Below are 16240 nucleotides of genomic sequence, written 5' to 3'. Positions count from 1 at the left end.
TACCATGATAAACGATACGATGACAGGCTGGGCCGTTTTTAGAAGGTGTAGAGAAAAAAAAAACCAGCGTGACTGAACCCAAACGTACTTAATTTCAGTAATGTTACTCTGTTACTATGAGGGAACGACCCGAATGATTCGGGTATTCGGGAATTTCCGTTAGTTTTTCTACCCATTGCATGCCATTTGCCACCAATGTCGGCGATACACACTTATCGTTCGATATCAACCAAAAGGCCACATTGAGCTCTACGTCATTTCCGGCTTCGTGGGTCAACACGTTGTCGTTTTCGACGTCCCGAGCCAGTGCGAGCTTTGCTTCCACCTCCCCCCCCTCGATGTCTTGAAGACGTTGCCTTCACAGCTCGAAGCTTCTGTCCTCCGCACAATGATCCATCCAGTTTGTGCAATGCCTCATGAGCCAGCGCTTCGTTTCTGAACTCCATCATATAGCCGCTTAAGCCCGGCCCAACAGCATCATCCTTCGCAAACGACACTACCCCTGGGTAGTCCTGCAGCGCACTAACCAGCGTCACGAGCTCCAATGGCTCCCTGGTTGATACATGAATAGAAAAAGAAGTCTGGCTACTGCAGCTGCTGTTGCCATCATCGATATCAATTTGCTCAGACGACGAACGAGAAGAATGTGGCTTGGGTGGAGCGGCAAACGAATCACTGACTCTCGCCTCATTCGAGCCATTTGCAGGCGCAGAAAACATCATCTCTTGCTCCGGTGCGCAAGAAAGCGAGTATTGTGGTACTCCACCTTGATAATAGGGCCCAGCTTCCATCCACCCAGACAGGTTTCCTCCAAACCCTTGATGGTGCGGTAGTTGATGGTAGTTGCCTTGCCTCCCAAAGTTTGCATACGGTTGAAATGGTGGAGGTGGCGGATACATCAAGAGGTGCATCGGATAATACTCTACGCCTGGGTGCGCTCCCAGAGAACTAGGGAATTCATTCGAAAGAGTCGGTTGATATACGTCCGATGCCATCGGCAATAACTGGTCACTCGGTGCTGCTCCTCTGGGCGAAGGCATGGAAGAGTAGTGGTGGACATACGACCCCTCTCTGGTGTAGGGATGCTCTGTGCTTCGCATCAGACGCGCGAAACGAGCCTCAACAGCCCGCAAATCAACATCCTCGGAAGATCCCGTTACAACATGTTCGTCTGCTGTGCGATTCAGTCGCATGGACTCGTTGGGGCCGTTTGAACTGCTGCCATGAGTGGTGGTAAACAGACTCGGTGCCAGAATCACAATCGCCTGTAAAAACTTCCCTGAACCGAGAGGTAACTCCATTTGGTGGAGTCGAAGTGCTGCCTGTGTAGCATTCGTTTCGCTGTCAAACTTCACAAACGCCACTCCTTGAGCCTCACCCGTACTCTTGACGACCTTAATATCCATAAATTCCATCCCCGACAAGGACGACACAGCTGACGAAAGCATATGTGTAGCCAAAAGTCGACCGTACAGCAGTAATACCCAGAGACGTTCTTTTCCGCCGGAGAATGTGGATGAGGTTGTGTTGTGGGTTGGAGTAAGACTGGAGAATAAATCAGAAGAACAACCTAAAGTTGTGTCCACGTGGCATTGTGCCAGTTTTGTTTGGTGTTGCAAATGCACACGGGTATCGTGAGCAAACGATAGCTGGTAGTAACACAAAACGTCATCTAGTTAGCTACTGACACATCTCTCATACATGGGCTTATCGTACATTCATAAACTCAGGTCGTTCTGGGTCTTCGTCACCCTGTGACGATTCCTCTCGAAATGACTTGACGACAAATGCTGCAGTGCAAGGCTACACACTCGTAAAGCACATCAGATGCACATCCCTTCTTGGCAGTAGTTACATTACCTTTGAATAACGAATGTATGCCATGGTTTTGACGCGTCCGAAACTCTTAACAAGCTTCGCTGATTCAAAATCACCGTACACCGCAAACATCGCTTCCAGTTCCTGCTCCGTGAACTGTAAAAAAAAAAGAGTGAGGACTCTTAACAGGCATATACGTTTTTTTTTTTCGGCGCTGCACCTTGTACGTCGACGTGAAAAACAACTTGCCACGCGTCGACTCAGCTGGTTCCGATTTGATCTCGAGCATTTTATCCCGGTCGTGTCCAACATCCGCAATACTGGGTCGAGCAGGTCGTCGATCTACTTTCCCATCATCGTGTTCTCGTCTCTGCTGCGTTACCTGCTGCTTCAATAGTCGATATGGTTCCTCTATCGCATTGTCCGGTGACTGTCGCTTACAAAGCTTTTTCGATATTATCTCGACTTTCAGATTGTCTGGTGGCAGACTAATGTCATTTTGAGCAAAAAACGTTCTCGGCGGGGACAACAGCTGAGAATGGGCTCGGACCTGGGCTTTAATCGTTGGTGGAGGCGAGTTTGTGGTGTTGCTTCGTTTGCGGCGAATGCCACTGGCGTCAGACCCATCTTCTGTGCCGGAGCCGCTGCCCTCCAAACTCTGACGTCGCCTACGCAGATGATGTTTAGAGCGGGGCGGTGGCATCACAATATCTTCTCTTGCTGTCACTCTCGGTGTCTGCAGCCCATCAAATGGAGATCCTCGAGTCGTCATCGGAGTGTACACCAGCGACACGGACTGAATACTAGAAGCCAGTGATTCGGTCGAGTTCTCTTCTTCAGCCTCTTCTTTTGATGCCGGGACCACAACCCTCAAATTCCCACAGCGCCTCTGTTTGCTTCGCTCTTCCACCTGTTTGTATGCAGCAAAGAGCTCACTGCGGTGTTTGTTCTGCATTTCAATTTGCTCCACTGTAAGAAGCATAGCCCGCACCACTTGCTTCACGTCCAAATCAAGCTCCATCGTTTCGTCCTTGCACGCTGGTACAGTCGGCGATGGTATTTGACAATTAATTGCCGCACCCAGCTCCATTTTCGCAGTATTGGGTTTAAAGCCTTCCAGTCGGCGATTATCCAGTAGAAAAGCTGGTGTTACTCGACTCGAATCAAGTGGAAGAGCGGCAACGGGCGGACTCGACCGCTGTCTCTTCCCAGGAAGTCGTGCATCGATAGCTCCATCGTCCTCTCCAAGCACCCCCTCTGTCTTATTGTCCAGATCTTGTCGCGCTTGCTGGTCGCGCTTCAATTTGCCGTTACCACCCACTGGCCGCTCCTTGGCCACTGTCACCTGCAATAAGCAGCAACAATGTCAGTACCTCCGAGGGTCTTTGCGATAGTTACATATGCCCACCTTAAGGATGTGCCCATCTTCCAGCTTCATGTGGTCCAACTTGTCAATTGCGGCGGCTGCGTTCGCTGGGTCTTCGTATTGAAGGAAGGCGAAACCCTGTAATAAACACGTCAGAACGGTGACACGAGCGCAGAGACAGCTCCGCTACTATGATATCTCAAATTAAACGCCACCGTACCCGCGACTTTTTACTCCGATCCAGCGCCAAGTGCAGGTGTTTGATTGCCCCGCACGTTGAAAAGAGCGCCCGCAGCTCATCCACTTTGCGGTCGCGTCCGCAGACAACGAACAGTCGCGACAGATCTGAGTATCGTAGGTCTCCAGCGACTGACGCAATAGTAACCTCAGCCTTGGAGCTGAAAGCCGCGCGGCCACCGTGGTCGACCATGCGAAATTTTAGAGCTCTGCAATTTAACGATATTAGAGAACTGTAGTTTCCGGAGTTGGAGTAAGGAATATCTAAGCAAAAATCCGGATCAGCCAAAAATAGATTTCCGTGTGGATATTCTGAGATGCTCCAATACTTAACTTCGCTCAGGAGTCTATTTTTGGAGCGACGCTTCGACTGTTCTGTGGCGTAGCTTGGCTGTTCAAGTCGGCCGGGTTATAAGGACGTTTGGGACAGTGGGCAGCTTAACTCTCGCCTTGGACACTGGAGATTGTGAAATGTTCGAAAGGGGAAAACGAGATCCTGGGAGTCTTGGCCGCGAGCATCACACCTCGAGCTAAGATGGATGAAGCGCTGACTAGGATCGCTCCTAAGAAAGAGCCCAAACGCCGGATCCAGATCCCGATCCCGACAGTACGAGTGGATGAGGATCTGTACGTCCTGAGCTTCGATGGATCCGCTCACGTACGACGCGGAGGAGGAGCATACAGCGCAATACTGTGGAGACTGCCCGGATGGGAAGTTGTACGGGCCAGATCCACCAATGCGGAGGGCCTCACCGTCAATGAGGCAGAGTATAACGGGCTCCTGCTGGGTTAGGATCTACTAAAGGGACAGGATCCAAAAAGGCTGGTGATTTGTGGGGATTCAAACTTGGTGATCAGACAGGTGCGAGGTGAGATTGACTGTAAGGCCCCGGCCCTAACACTGTTACGGCAGAAAGTGATGGTCCACCTGCGTGGTTGGATGAATCACGAGTTGGTGCATGTCAAGCGAGATTGGAATGCCAGTGCAGATAGCTTGGCCAGTGCCGCTTTACGGAATCAATGCCGTGTCGAAGTCGAGAGAGAGGCCGAGCATCAGGATCTCGTTACGTTGAACCGACTAGATGAGGTGGTGGTGGTTGGATCCGGGAAAAGGACAGTCCAGGTAATGGTTGTCACTAGGTCCAGGGGAAGGATTGTGGTGTTGGAATTCCCACGTGAACGCTAGCTACAGATGTAGTTAGGATGTTCCCACAACAATACGTCTACTAGGACAGTAAACGATCGTTCGGGCGGACCTGAAGACCCCAGTTCTGCCCTTGCACCGGGACAAACTGGACCTTGTAAACTACTTATATAGGCCAACCAGTAAAATAAGAACACGCTACTAGCACGAGCAAAGCTAGCAGGTGTTTTGAATCCTCGTGGTCCCAACAGCGGAAGGGTACCAGGCACGGGTAAGCCTTTTACGAGATCACCGAGTGTTCAACACTCGGCTGGAAGAAATAAAAGGGAGGCAATTCAAGCACTCCCAGTCGTGCAAATAGGCAACAATAAGCCGTCACGTAAAACCTCCCGATAATAATCGGCCAATACACAAAGTCTCTTGGCCTTGCCGGATGAACCCTCGCTACAGAGCTTCGAGTTCACCGACAGGCATAACACACTCAAACAAGCTTGACCTGACGCTTACCTTGAAGCCGGACGTCGCTCTGTGTGCTTGAGTGGAAATTCTGTTCTGTATTTAAGCTTACCCTTTCGGGTCTATTCCTAATAAGAAGTCCTAATCAAGTATACAAATATCAAGTGAACAATGATCCGTTATGGATCTTCTTGCATGCCAAGCGTCGTCTGCACCGTCGCATGAGCATCTTTAACGGTCCGCGCCCTGTCCCAGACGGTGAACGCACCTTCGAAGGGTCGCTGAGTCTTCCGCGAACTCATCCCAACCGCCACTGAGGGCTCGTACCGTAGATGGTCCGCTGAATGCGAATCCGGCCAGTCCATTATTAATAATAAGGACAGCCTGGATTCAGTGACATATGGCCGTATCCAATACTCGTTGAAAGCTCGGGAGTGACGCCGTCGAGTCCCTTGCACCTTGGCGTCTCCGTACATTACATGACCGAGGGTTCGTTGCTTGAACATCTTGGGCGGTGTCACGTCTTTGTCGACGGGTGATAATCCGCAACTACGGAGAAATCACTACACCACAACTGCCCCTGTCGCAATGGAAGCCACGGTACTGGTGCCCGTTGTGACATTTCTTCATTCTTCAATTCACCATCTCGTCACCGTATGTCCAAGCGTCTGAATCGAGCCGTGTCCGACGCTTTTCAGCGTCTCAATCCTCGTAGACGTCGCGAACGTGAACAGCTGGAGGTACGTCAGCCTATCCTTCTCTTGAATCATCGGTACCTTGCTCATCACCTTGCATTACTCGACTTGTTCTCAGGAGGGCAAGACCGAGAGTTCGAACGCCCCTCAGTCTGCTGCACTTCCTCCGACAGCAGCGTCATCAACCGGTCCTCCGGCGCCTGCTGCCCCGGACTCTCCCTGCGGTAGCTCCTGCAGCACTCCCTATCGTCGCTGAATCCGCGGGGATGGCTCCTGCTGCTCCTCCTGCGCCTGCTGGTGGTACACCACCACTCACCGAAGATTCGCTGCGCGCCATGCTGGCTGAAAGTACTGAGGCATCGGTCGATCACATGATGACCTCGATAATTCCGTACTTGACTGCAATGGCTCGTCATCAAGTGCAGCTCAGCGTTGCGCCTCCTCTCCACGGCGATGTACACACTCAACGTCGCCTTGAGACTGCTATTGGTTTCGATGATGTCCTCGCCGCACGTTCCACGACGTTCTCCAGCATCTCCGCTAACTGTTGAGGTATCCCGCGTGACTTCGCTTTCAGTGGTCGCTCCCCGGTCGGCATTCATGTTTTCTTATTCTTAATCCACTTCCACAGCGTAATCATGTTCATGTTGTTCTTCAAATGCATATACAATTTGTTGTTGCAGTAACGTTTTTCGTCTGTTACCACAGGCTGCATCGACCTGTGGACAGTTCACACGTGATCCAGTCACGCTAGTCTTCGTCCGCCACTTGCGCCATCTGCAGCCGATTCTCGCGCTTCTTGGCTCGCAAATAGTCGTACAGCAGACCTCCACAAGACAATTTTGATGATGGTTCCCAAGTTGTATCTTCATAGCCCACCCACTTGACTTTGAACTCGCGTACAGCACGCTCCGTGCTCGTCGTCAGTGGTGTTCTGTCGTCGAGGATGGCCTCGACTTCATATTCACCGGCAACTTGATCTGGTTCCCAGCTGTCTTCAGGCAACAGCTCCTCATCGAAATCGAGTCTTCCTTCATTAGTCGCGTCTAGTACCAACCGAGTGTTCGGTCGACTGTTGAACTCGTTGACAGCCTTGAGTCTCGACACATGCACTACTGGGTAGAAGCGATACCCACTTCGGTCAGGCACTTCCAGCTCGTACGCAAACTCTTCCACCTTTGCGTTTGATCCGAAAAGGTCCATGCCATCGGTGAGCTAATTTCTTTGTCAAGCCCGGTTTGACGCGTTCCATGTACAACCACGCCCGGCTCCCAATCTCAAAAAGAGATCTCGGTGGAGCTCTTGCAGGATCTTCCATCTCTCCTGAAGCTTCTAGGGCGTCCGCCGAGTGTTCGTTTCCACTTGGTTGGGGTACAGCAGCTTTTTCCAGTCGACTCAGAGCATCATTATGCTTTTTTGCCCTTCGCTCCTTTTCTACAGCCTGATAATCTTTGGCCATAGTGAGGGCGACCTCATGTTGTCGATTGATCTCACGCCGCCACGCCAGTGCGTCAGACTGCTTGCCGAGTCCTCGTTTGAGTGATGACGACATTGCCCGCAACGTCGACTGCGCATCCCAACCATGAACGAGGTAAAACGGCGTTTCCTTCCTCGTAGTGTCTTGAGAAGTATTAATAGCAAATACTAGCTTCTCCGCGATTTCGTCCCAATCTTGCTGTAGAGGGTCTTCCGCGTACACCCGTACGGACCCCATCACTGACTTCACCGAGCGTTCCTGCTGTCCATTAGCCTGTGGCCTATAGCTCAAAGTCGCTCTTGATCTTGACTGCATCATCTCTGCGAACGCTTGGAACACCTCGCTCATGAAGCGTGGGTCGCGGTCATGCCGTATTAATGATGGGGCTCCGAATCGTCGGTACACACATTCTTCGAACACTTGGGCAACACTCAGTGCAGTCGTATCTGACATAGCCTTGGCAATAACGAATCCCGTAAACGAGCACTGAAATAGGAGCAACGCCGTGTTGCCCCTGCGAGATTTCGGTAGTGGGATCACAAAATCCATCGAGACGACCTGGAAAGGTCGTTCGGCTAGTACGTTGCCAGGTGAGTATCCACGAAGCTGCGGACGGCTTTTACTCGAGCTGCAATCTGGACATGACTTCACATGCTTCTCCACGTCAGCGTACAAGCCGATCCAATAATAATCGGACTTAACGCGATGGAACGTTCTCACCACACCTTGATGTCCTCCTTCCAGCGAGTCGTGACAGTTCTGCAAGACCTCTTGAATCATCGTTGTCGGTACCACAAGCCGCAGCTTGGTCTCCTCTTGCCAACCGTGGTCGTACCGACGATTCAATCCAAGATAGTGAAGCACGCCGTCTTCTGATAACACGAACCGGTCAGCGTATTTCCCGGCATTTCGAACTTCTTTGTAACTCAGCTCTTGTGCTTGGCCCTGGAGCACCTTCTTGATACTAAACCACTTCTGCTCCTCGTCTTGTGCCACCTGTATCCGTCTGCGTCGTTCCCGCTGTATCGCTACCGGGTCAACATCTTCCGCATCGGGAAATGCCGATGGTACAGTCTTGTGAGGATGGTCTGGCAAATCTTCGACGAATGAATCTTCGGTGGACGTCTCTCGTCGTTCTTCATTCGTTTCTTGTGCTTTTGAGACATCCTTCCGAGTGTTCATCTGCAAACCTGACGCATTTCTTGGCTTCGTCTGTCGCCGAGTCATCACTGCTATATACCATAATCGCACTTTGTGAGCTTGTAATCAACCCCCGAAATTTTCGAAAAGTTTTCCACGTTGAAAGACTCGCTGCCTGACCAGTACATGTACGTGGCCGCTCTGCTCCATGTGACGAAAACATCTACCGAGTCTTCATCCGGCTCGTAGATCATTTCCTGAATGCGGCTTCAGCGATGTCAACTCCCGACTTGCGAGTTTCAGCCAAAGATTACCCGACTGACCTTTGATTCCAGCCGCTTCAGTGGCTAACGAATCCGCGGCCGCGTTGTATTCTCGTACAACGTGAAGATATTTAACTGATCGAAGCTTGGCCGTGAGTTCCTTGTGAGTATTCAGCAGCGCTAGCAAAGTTTCCTTCCTGCATGCGATCACCCCCTAGTGATTGTTGAATCGCGAGCCTTGAGTCCCCAACGATGACTAAATCCTCGGCACCGTGCGCAATAGCAGCCTTGACACCGTTTATCATACCTGTATACTCTGCCTCATTCACCGTGATAGCCGAGAGGTAAGCGTTTGCAGCAATCACTACCTTCCACTCAGGAAGGCTCCACAGCACCCATGAACAACTCCCGTAGCCACCGTACTTCTCTGTCTTCGCTGATCCGTCAAAAGACATGACGAATCCGCTGTAATTACGGGAAAGCCTGGCGTACAGCAACGCGGGGTCCATTCGAATAGTCGGGGAACCCTTGTTTGGAGGTGCCACCGGCGCGAGCGAGTCTTCCAGGTCAACGAAGCTCGTGATGCTTGACTGCAGGAGCTGTGCGAAGACCACATATTTCTCCTTCACGCGCTGCACCTTCAAATGCCACTGCAAAAGCAGCACGGCGAAGTGGACCGCGCGTCCGAAGAGAGACTGCGACTTGTGCACCCACTCTAACGTCGAGAATCGTGTATAAACATGTAGCGTCTTTCCTGTCAGCTGGACGTAAAAGATTTTCAACAGCAAAAGTAACGCCAAAACTTCCTTCTCGGCAGGATGGTAGTTCATTTCGGATTCTTAGAGCACACGACCGAGGAATCGTACGGGGTGTAACTTGCCTTCGTGTTCTTGCATTAGCGTAGTGCTCAACGCCCATTCATTCGCAAAGAGCATGACATGAACTTTCTTCGACCGGTCGAAGTGCCTTAGGATGGGTGAATGTGAAACACTCGTCTTCAGTTTTTCGAAGGAACGACGTGCCACAGAAAGGCTACCTTCAACGACAAAGTCTTCATCCTTGAGCTGGTACAGCGCCGCACCGTAGACCGCGAAGTTTTGAATGAAGCGGCTGTAGTAATTAACCGCTCCAAGAAACGACTGCATGCCCTTCTTGCTCGTTGGAAACGAAAGCTCGGTGATGGCCGCAAGCTTCTTGGGGTCAGCTCTGATACCTTCTGGCTAAATTTTATGCGACAGAAAGTCCACCTTGGGTTGGCAAAAGATGCTCTTGGTGAAGCTAATGCTGATCCGACACTGTGCAAATGTTGCTAGCAATCGGTCCAGCGTCGCCAGGCAGCTGTCGAAATCCTCGCCACCGAAGCAAATGTCATCCACAAGCGACCGTCGACCAAATACAGGTACCAGCGATGATTCGTCTGGCTCCTCGTTCGTAAACATGTCAGCGACGGGGCTGTTGACGAGTTGTAGTACAGGGTCGGTCTCTACCGGTGCTTCGCGGTCTGCCGCGAACTTCGTTTGAAACGAACCCTCGGCGCTTGGCCCACGACGTTTCTTGGCCTGTTCTTCAGCTAAACGCATCTTCTCCGAGTATTCAAACCAACCTCCTTTAGATTGAACGAACCCCCAGAGTGCGTCGTCAATCATACGCTGATAGATCATCGGCGCGTTCTTTAGCCCGAAGGGCATGCGTAACCACTCGAAATGTCCGAGTGCGCAGACGAACGCCGATACTTTACGCGCTCGCAAGGTCACCATGACCGCCCAGAAACCGCTTGCTGCATCCAGCGAGCAGAACCATAGGTAGCGCTTGAGATCTGTTAACAGGTCGTCGACTAGCGGCATTGCATACTCCATGATCGCAGTGATAGCATTCACCATCTCGTAATCAATGCAGAGCCGGATGTCCAGCCCGTTCTTTTTCATCACAATCACGATCGGTGATGCCCATGGACTGTCTGAAAAGACGATCAGTCCCGCACGCAACAGAGCGCGCAGCAGCTCGTACAGTTTGCCGAGAAATTGTAGCGGCACGCGCCGGGCACGCTGTTTAATTGGGGCGTGCCCCTGTGTGTCGATATCGCATACCGCGCCGTAGGCTGGCGGCGGCAGTGCGTTACCACTAGCAATCGGGATGTGCTCGTGGTTCTTTAGCGTCGCGACCAGACGTTCTCGGCGATCAGTCGACAGCTGAGGATCAGCAACATTAGACGTAGTGTAGTCTATTGTCGTGTTGACCTCTTCGGTCAGATCCGGCAGGAATGCCAGCTCCTTCGCGTAGTTCTCCAAGCCAATGTTGTTAACCGGGTGTTCGTAGAAGTCATTTCTCGTACCCTCCGTTGCTTCATTTCCTTCGGTCGATAACACTCGAGCAACCGAGATGTACGTTCCGTCCAACGTCGCTACGGATTCTTCCCTTGACTCAACATCGGCATCCGCTTTGATTTCAACAGTCGGTACTTGGTCCATCTCCTTCCCATCCTGGTTTCCCATCTTTGGGCCATCTGCCGAGTCGTCGTTCGCAATATTGAATGCGCGGGCCACCGACACATTGGGTTGTTGACTTTTGCTCAGCTCCTCGTTCTGCCGCTGTCTTGACATTTCGAAATTCGCACCAATCTTGCGATGAATACTCGGTGCCGTACTCAACACCTTCTGCGCGATGCCTGTATCCTCTGGATCAACCACCGATGGCCCGTTCGCAGATTTGGTGACACACAAGGCCGGGACAGCTTCGTCAAAACGGGTGACTCCATTCAATCCAGTGCCGTTGCTTCTCGCTTCCGTGGTCACCCCTGACTGGACACTAACACTCGTTGGCGTATGTACCACGTTTACCGGCCTCAGTAGTTCGTGTGTACGCACTACCGAGGCTTCGTTCGCGTTATTGCCTCCGCCATGGGTTGTCGTGTACGTGTCCAAAGGTTCTGCGGAAGGCTGACCGTCGGTCGAATCCCTGGCTGTCACCCCAGACGCCAGACAGGCTTCCACTCGTTCACGTTCTTCCAGGATCAGTGCCCAGCGCTCTGCACACGTCAGACGATCACTGGAATCCAATAGCGAGTCTTCTAGAGGCCGTGCTAGCACCCCACTGGGTTCTGGATAGTTCGGTCGATCAACTGCCGAGGGCTGAGTTGCAAGCCATTGTTCGTAGATTTCACATTCACGCTGAAAGAGCTCGCGGTCTCTACAACCTTCGTAGGCCAATACTTGCCAGTCTTGGTACTTCTTGGACTCCAGACGCACATAGCCGTCACCTCGTGGCAAATCCCCATCTGGAATCCACATTGCCATCGAGTCGTGCGCTGGTAGGTACACAGCTCGATCAGACACGTTGGTCAGTCGAATGCTCTGAGGCCGTCCACGTCGAAACCTCGTCACTGACGGGATTAGCTTGTTCGTTCGACGAACCCACAGTACGTGTTCTTCCAGACCGACGTGGCGCTTCGCTAGTCGGTATTCTCGCCACTCGTGCGCTTGAATGTCCAAACGCTCGGGTGGCCCGGCGTTAACATGGGAGCCGTATTCTTCGCTGTCGATCATATTCTTGGTCTTGACAATCAGCGGGATTGGACTTCGTGCGGTAATTGCGCCGCGCCGTGAAACAGGTCCAACCGGATCCCAGCTGGGATCATAAAGTCGGTCCCGAGTACTACGTCGACGCCTGCACTATGCGCCATTACCCACATCTCGAACTCGTACACCATCTCCCATCCAAGCGTAATCTTGACGCACGCTCGTCGCGTCGTAGACACCTTGCCTTCGTTGATTCCTTGAATGTCAATGCGGCGTCCGTGATCAGGTACATCTCGGAGTCGCAACTTCTTGGCAAAGGCGTCAGTGATCACACTAACGTTCGCTCCTGTGTCGAGGAGGATCCTCGTTCGCTGGTCGTTCACAGCGCCTTGCACCAGAGCTCTCATTCTGATCCGTCGGTCGAATTTCTTGGCCGACCACCACCCCTGTCTTTCAACTTCATAATCTTGGAGTGACCCTTGGGCTCGTCTCGCGCTGCACTCGAAACCACGCCGAGCGAACCCTCGCTGGTGCCCTCATCAGCATCAGCACACTCCACTCTCTCTCCAACACCTCCACCGAGGATTCTACTCCTCTCCTTTTCATTTTCCGTCGCGTTCACACTTGTTACGTAATTATCAGGCCATTCACTCTGCCCCATGAAAGCAAAGATACACTCTGCTTCCATTGAAGGCTCGGTTAACTGTGGCAGCCCGATAGGGACCAACCCAGTTGTAGTTGGCGGGCTGCCTAGTTTAAATGACGTTCTTGAACGACGGCCTTGAGCTCTGGCGGGAGTTCCTCCTTCGTGCCTTTGGTGCGCACAAATTTGGCAAGGTCTTGGAAGTTGCGGAAAAGTTCGCATTGTCCAGCATCGTGGAGCTGCTTGCAGAACTTGCATCGCTTGTTGCAGTAGTGGGCGGAGTGACTCATGCCACCGCACACCGCGCATGGTCCGTACTGTGGGCGTCGGTTGTCGCGGTTGAAGTCACGTCGACCGCGTTGGTCCTGATTGAACCCACGGTCACTACTTCGGCGATCTTGATTGAAGCCATTCTCGCGATCAGGCACGTTTCCACGCAGTTGACGGTTGTCTGAACGTGCGTAGGTGCCTTCAGCAGCTGCACGGCGCTCATTTTCGTTAGCCGCGGCGAGGTATCGGTCGTTTTCGTCCAATGAGAAATCACCATCCGTATTATCGGGCTGAAAGTCGTTGTACTCGTCTTGGACATCGTCGTAAGCGTTCGGATCTTCGTTTGAATACTCGGTGCCTCCCTGAGCAGCTTCACGACCTTCTAATTCAGCTAGTAGGTCATCCACTGTGGCTTCAATGAGCGTCACTCTTGGTTTGTTTCGGTTGTCATCGCGGCGACGGTCATCACGCCGGTTGTTGCGGGCGAATCCATCGTCGCGTCGCGTATCACGACTCTTGGAGTATCGGTACTCACTGTCACGCTTGGCCATCCTCTCCTTGCCCTTGAGAACATCTTCGATGATCTCTTCGAGCTCGTGAATGTCGGCGACTCGAGCGTGGTAGAGACTCTTCGCCAGCTTGTCATCATCGCATGCTGCCAGGAACTGCTGTACGTGTTCTTTCGCGTCGCAACCACTCTTCTCGAAGTGTAGACGAGCGGTCCGAGCATAGCCATTCAGCCTGTTTATGTAGTCGCACAGATGTTCATTACGTTCCCGCTTGGCGGAGTAGTAACGCGACAGTGCCGTCTGCGTGAACTGCGAGCAGTAGTAGCGGATGAACGCGTCGCTCAGCAGCTTCCACTTGCGCTTCGTCTTCTTCGGAAGTTGACGGAACCAATGAATGGCTCCGTCCCGGAGACTTAGCTCAAATGGAATGCACCATTTATCGGCATCTGTGTGGGTTCCAGTCATTTCATAGACGAACCCACGGAGCCACTGCATACAGTTCTCGCTCTTGTTGCGAGAGCCTGAGAACGGCGTGATGCGATCCAGCGGTCGGTGCGAAGCCATTTCAATCCTCGGTGTTGGGTCCACGTCGTTCAGCGTCGCTAGCTCATTCATCTGACGCATCAACTCGAGTTGAGGATCTTCCTCGTCGAATGTACGCACCAAAATGTCATCGTCACTGGACGAACCATCGCTGTCGACTTGACGACGTCCGGCACCACCTTTGGGGGCTCGCGCACCGCCTCGGCGACCGAACGAACTCTCGTTACTTGCGTAAATGCGTTGCATACGGCTCTTCGAACGTGGCGTAACCATGTGCGAGTCTTGAAAGTACGGTGAGGCTTCGGTAGTGCCAAGGGCACCACGCTCAGCTCCACGCTTGGTCGGAGGAGTAGGAACGAGTCGTTGGGGCGTCGGCGGCAGTGGGATCTTAGACGGATCTTCATCTTGAATCATCGGTCGACTCACAGGCTGCTTTCCGGCATTGATGCCAACAGCGCCAAACGCCTTCCGAAGCTTCTTCTTCCATTTCTGGAGAGCAGCTCCGGCTTCATGTGGACTCCAATCCTGGAGCGACATCGTCGATGGGTACGTCTCGTTCTCGAACCCCAGCGACAACAGTAGCGAAACTGAATCCTCGGCAACTTGACTAGTCGAAACCGAGTTGACTGGGTATTGAAGTTCCTGCGCAAGCGCAGGCCAGTCGGCTTTTTTCTTGGGGATGGGCTTGAACAGCTGCATCCACTCATCATTCTGCATCAGCGCTTGTACGCGGTCGAAAACGCGCTTGGCGGCTGGTGTATCACCGTTGATAGGTGGGCGAGGTGCCTTCAGCAGTGCTGAATGCTTTGCACTTGCCACCGAAGGTTTAGAACCCTCGGTCCCATCGTCATAATCATCGTAGGCTGGTTCCGGTCCCGCAGCATCATCGAGCTCGTCGGCGAGGTTCCTCGAAAGAGACCTGGTCGCCCCGCTCAGCCCCGATGATAGCGTGGCCGTCTCCGGCGTCGCTGCGCCTGGCTCTGGAGCCGGCGTCTTGTCTTCGTAATCTTCATAATCGTGGGCGTCAGGGCCGCTGTCCGCTTCGTCGTCGAAGCTCACTGAAAGCTCGGTGGCGGCTGCAAAGCGCGCAGCCGGGCTTGAACTCTCGTTGCGAGCCCCGCCAGACTTGGCAGGCGTAACTGGTACCGTTGGTTGTCCTTTCGCCATATTTCTTGTCTTTTTCTTGTTCTTCTTCTCTTGGTAGCTCGTAAACTGGAAGGCCATACAAACAGTTCACAATGGTCACAATCTGTTCCCGGGTCGCGGCACCAGTTGTGGTGGGAAATCCCACGTGAACTCTAGCTACAGATGTAGTTAGGATGTTCCCACAGCAATACGTCTACTAGGATAGTAAACGATCGTTCGGGCGGACCTAAAGACCCCAGTTCTGCCCTAGCACCGGGACAAACTGGACCTTGTAAGCTACTTATATAGGCCAACCAGTAAAATAAGAACACGCTACTAGCACGAGCAAAGCTAGCAGGTGTTTTAAATCCTCGTGGTCCCAACAGCGGAAGGGTACCAGGCACGGGTAAGCCTTTTACGAGATCACCGAGTGTTCAACACTCGGCCAGAAGAAATAAAAGGGAGGCAATTCAAGCACTCCCAGTCGTGCAAATAGGCAACAATAAACCGTCACGTAAAACCTCCCGATAGTAATCGGCCAATACACAAAGTCTCTTGGCCTTGCCGGATGAACCCTCGCTACAGAGCTTCGAGTTCACCGACAGGCATAACACACTCAAACAAGCTTGACCTGACGCTTACCTTGAAGCCGGACGTCGCTCTGTGTGCTTGAGTGGAAATTCTGTTCTGTATTTAAGCTTACCCTTTCGGGTCTATTCCTAATAAGAAGTCCTAATCAAGTATACAAATATCAAGTGAACAATGATCCGTTATGGATCTTCTTGCATGCCAAGCGTCGTCTGCACCGTCGCATGAGCATCTTTAACGGTCCGCGCCCTGTCCCAGACGGTGAACGTGTCTTTCAAAGGTCGCTGAGTATTCCGCGAACTCATCCCAACCGCCACTGAGGGTTCGTACCGTAGATGGTCCGCTGTGTAAAAAGACGGCCAGTCCATTATTAATAATAAGGACAGCCTGGATTCAGTGGCATAGGGCCGTATCCGATACTTGTTGAAAACTCGGAGGCGGCGCCGTCGAG

The 16240-nt window shown here is 52.4% G+C and overlaps 2 protein-coding genes across 2 annotated transcripts; both read right to left on the bottom strand.

Moving 5' to 3' along the window:
• Window positions 1–254: 254 nt before the first annotated feature.
• Window positions 255–1661, bottom strand: PITG_19746 (uncharacterized protein; the record flags this gene model as incomplete). The annotated part of the gene is made up of 1 exon (XM_002895916.1): window positions 255–1661. The coding sequence occupies one exon, from the start codon at window positions 1446–1448 to the stop codon at window positions 255–257; it is 1194 nt and encodes a 397-aa protein (XP_002895962.1).
• Window positions 1662–1718: 57 nt separating this feature from the next.
• On the bottom strand, window positions 1719–2590 carry PITG_19745 (uncharacterized protein; the record flags this gene model as incomplete). Its single annotated transcript, XM_002895915.1, has 4 exons — window positions 1719–1803; window positions 1856–1965; window positions 2039–2062; window positions 2129–2590. 4 exons carry the CDS (start codon window positions 2588–2590, stop codon window positions 1719–1721), a joined length of 681 nt encoding a protein of 226 aa, XP_002895961.1.
• Between the last annotated feature and the right edge of the window lie 13650 nt (window positions 2591–16240).

The sequence above is a fragment of the Phytophthora infestans genome, genomic scaffold, assembly GCF_000142945.1.
Source record: "Phytophthora infestans T30-4 supercont1.121 genomic scaffold, whole genome shotgun sequence".
Classification (NCBI taxonomy): Eukaryota; Oomycota; class Peronosporomycetes; order Peronosporales; family Peronosporaceae; genus Phytophthora; species Phytophthora infestans.
This window is presented reverse-complemented; position numbering and strand designations above follow the sequence as displayed.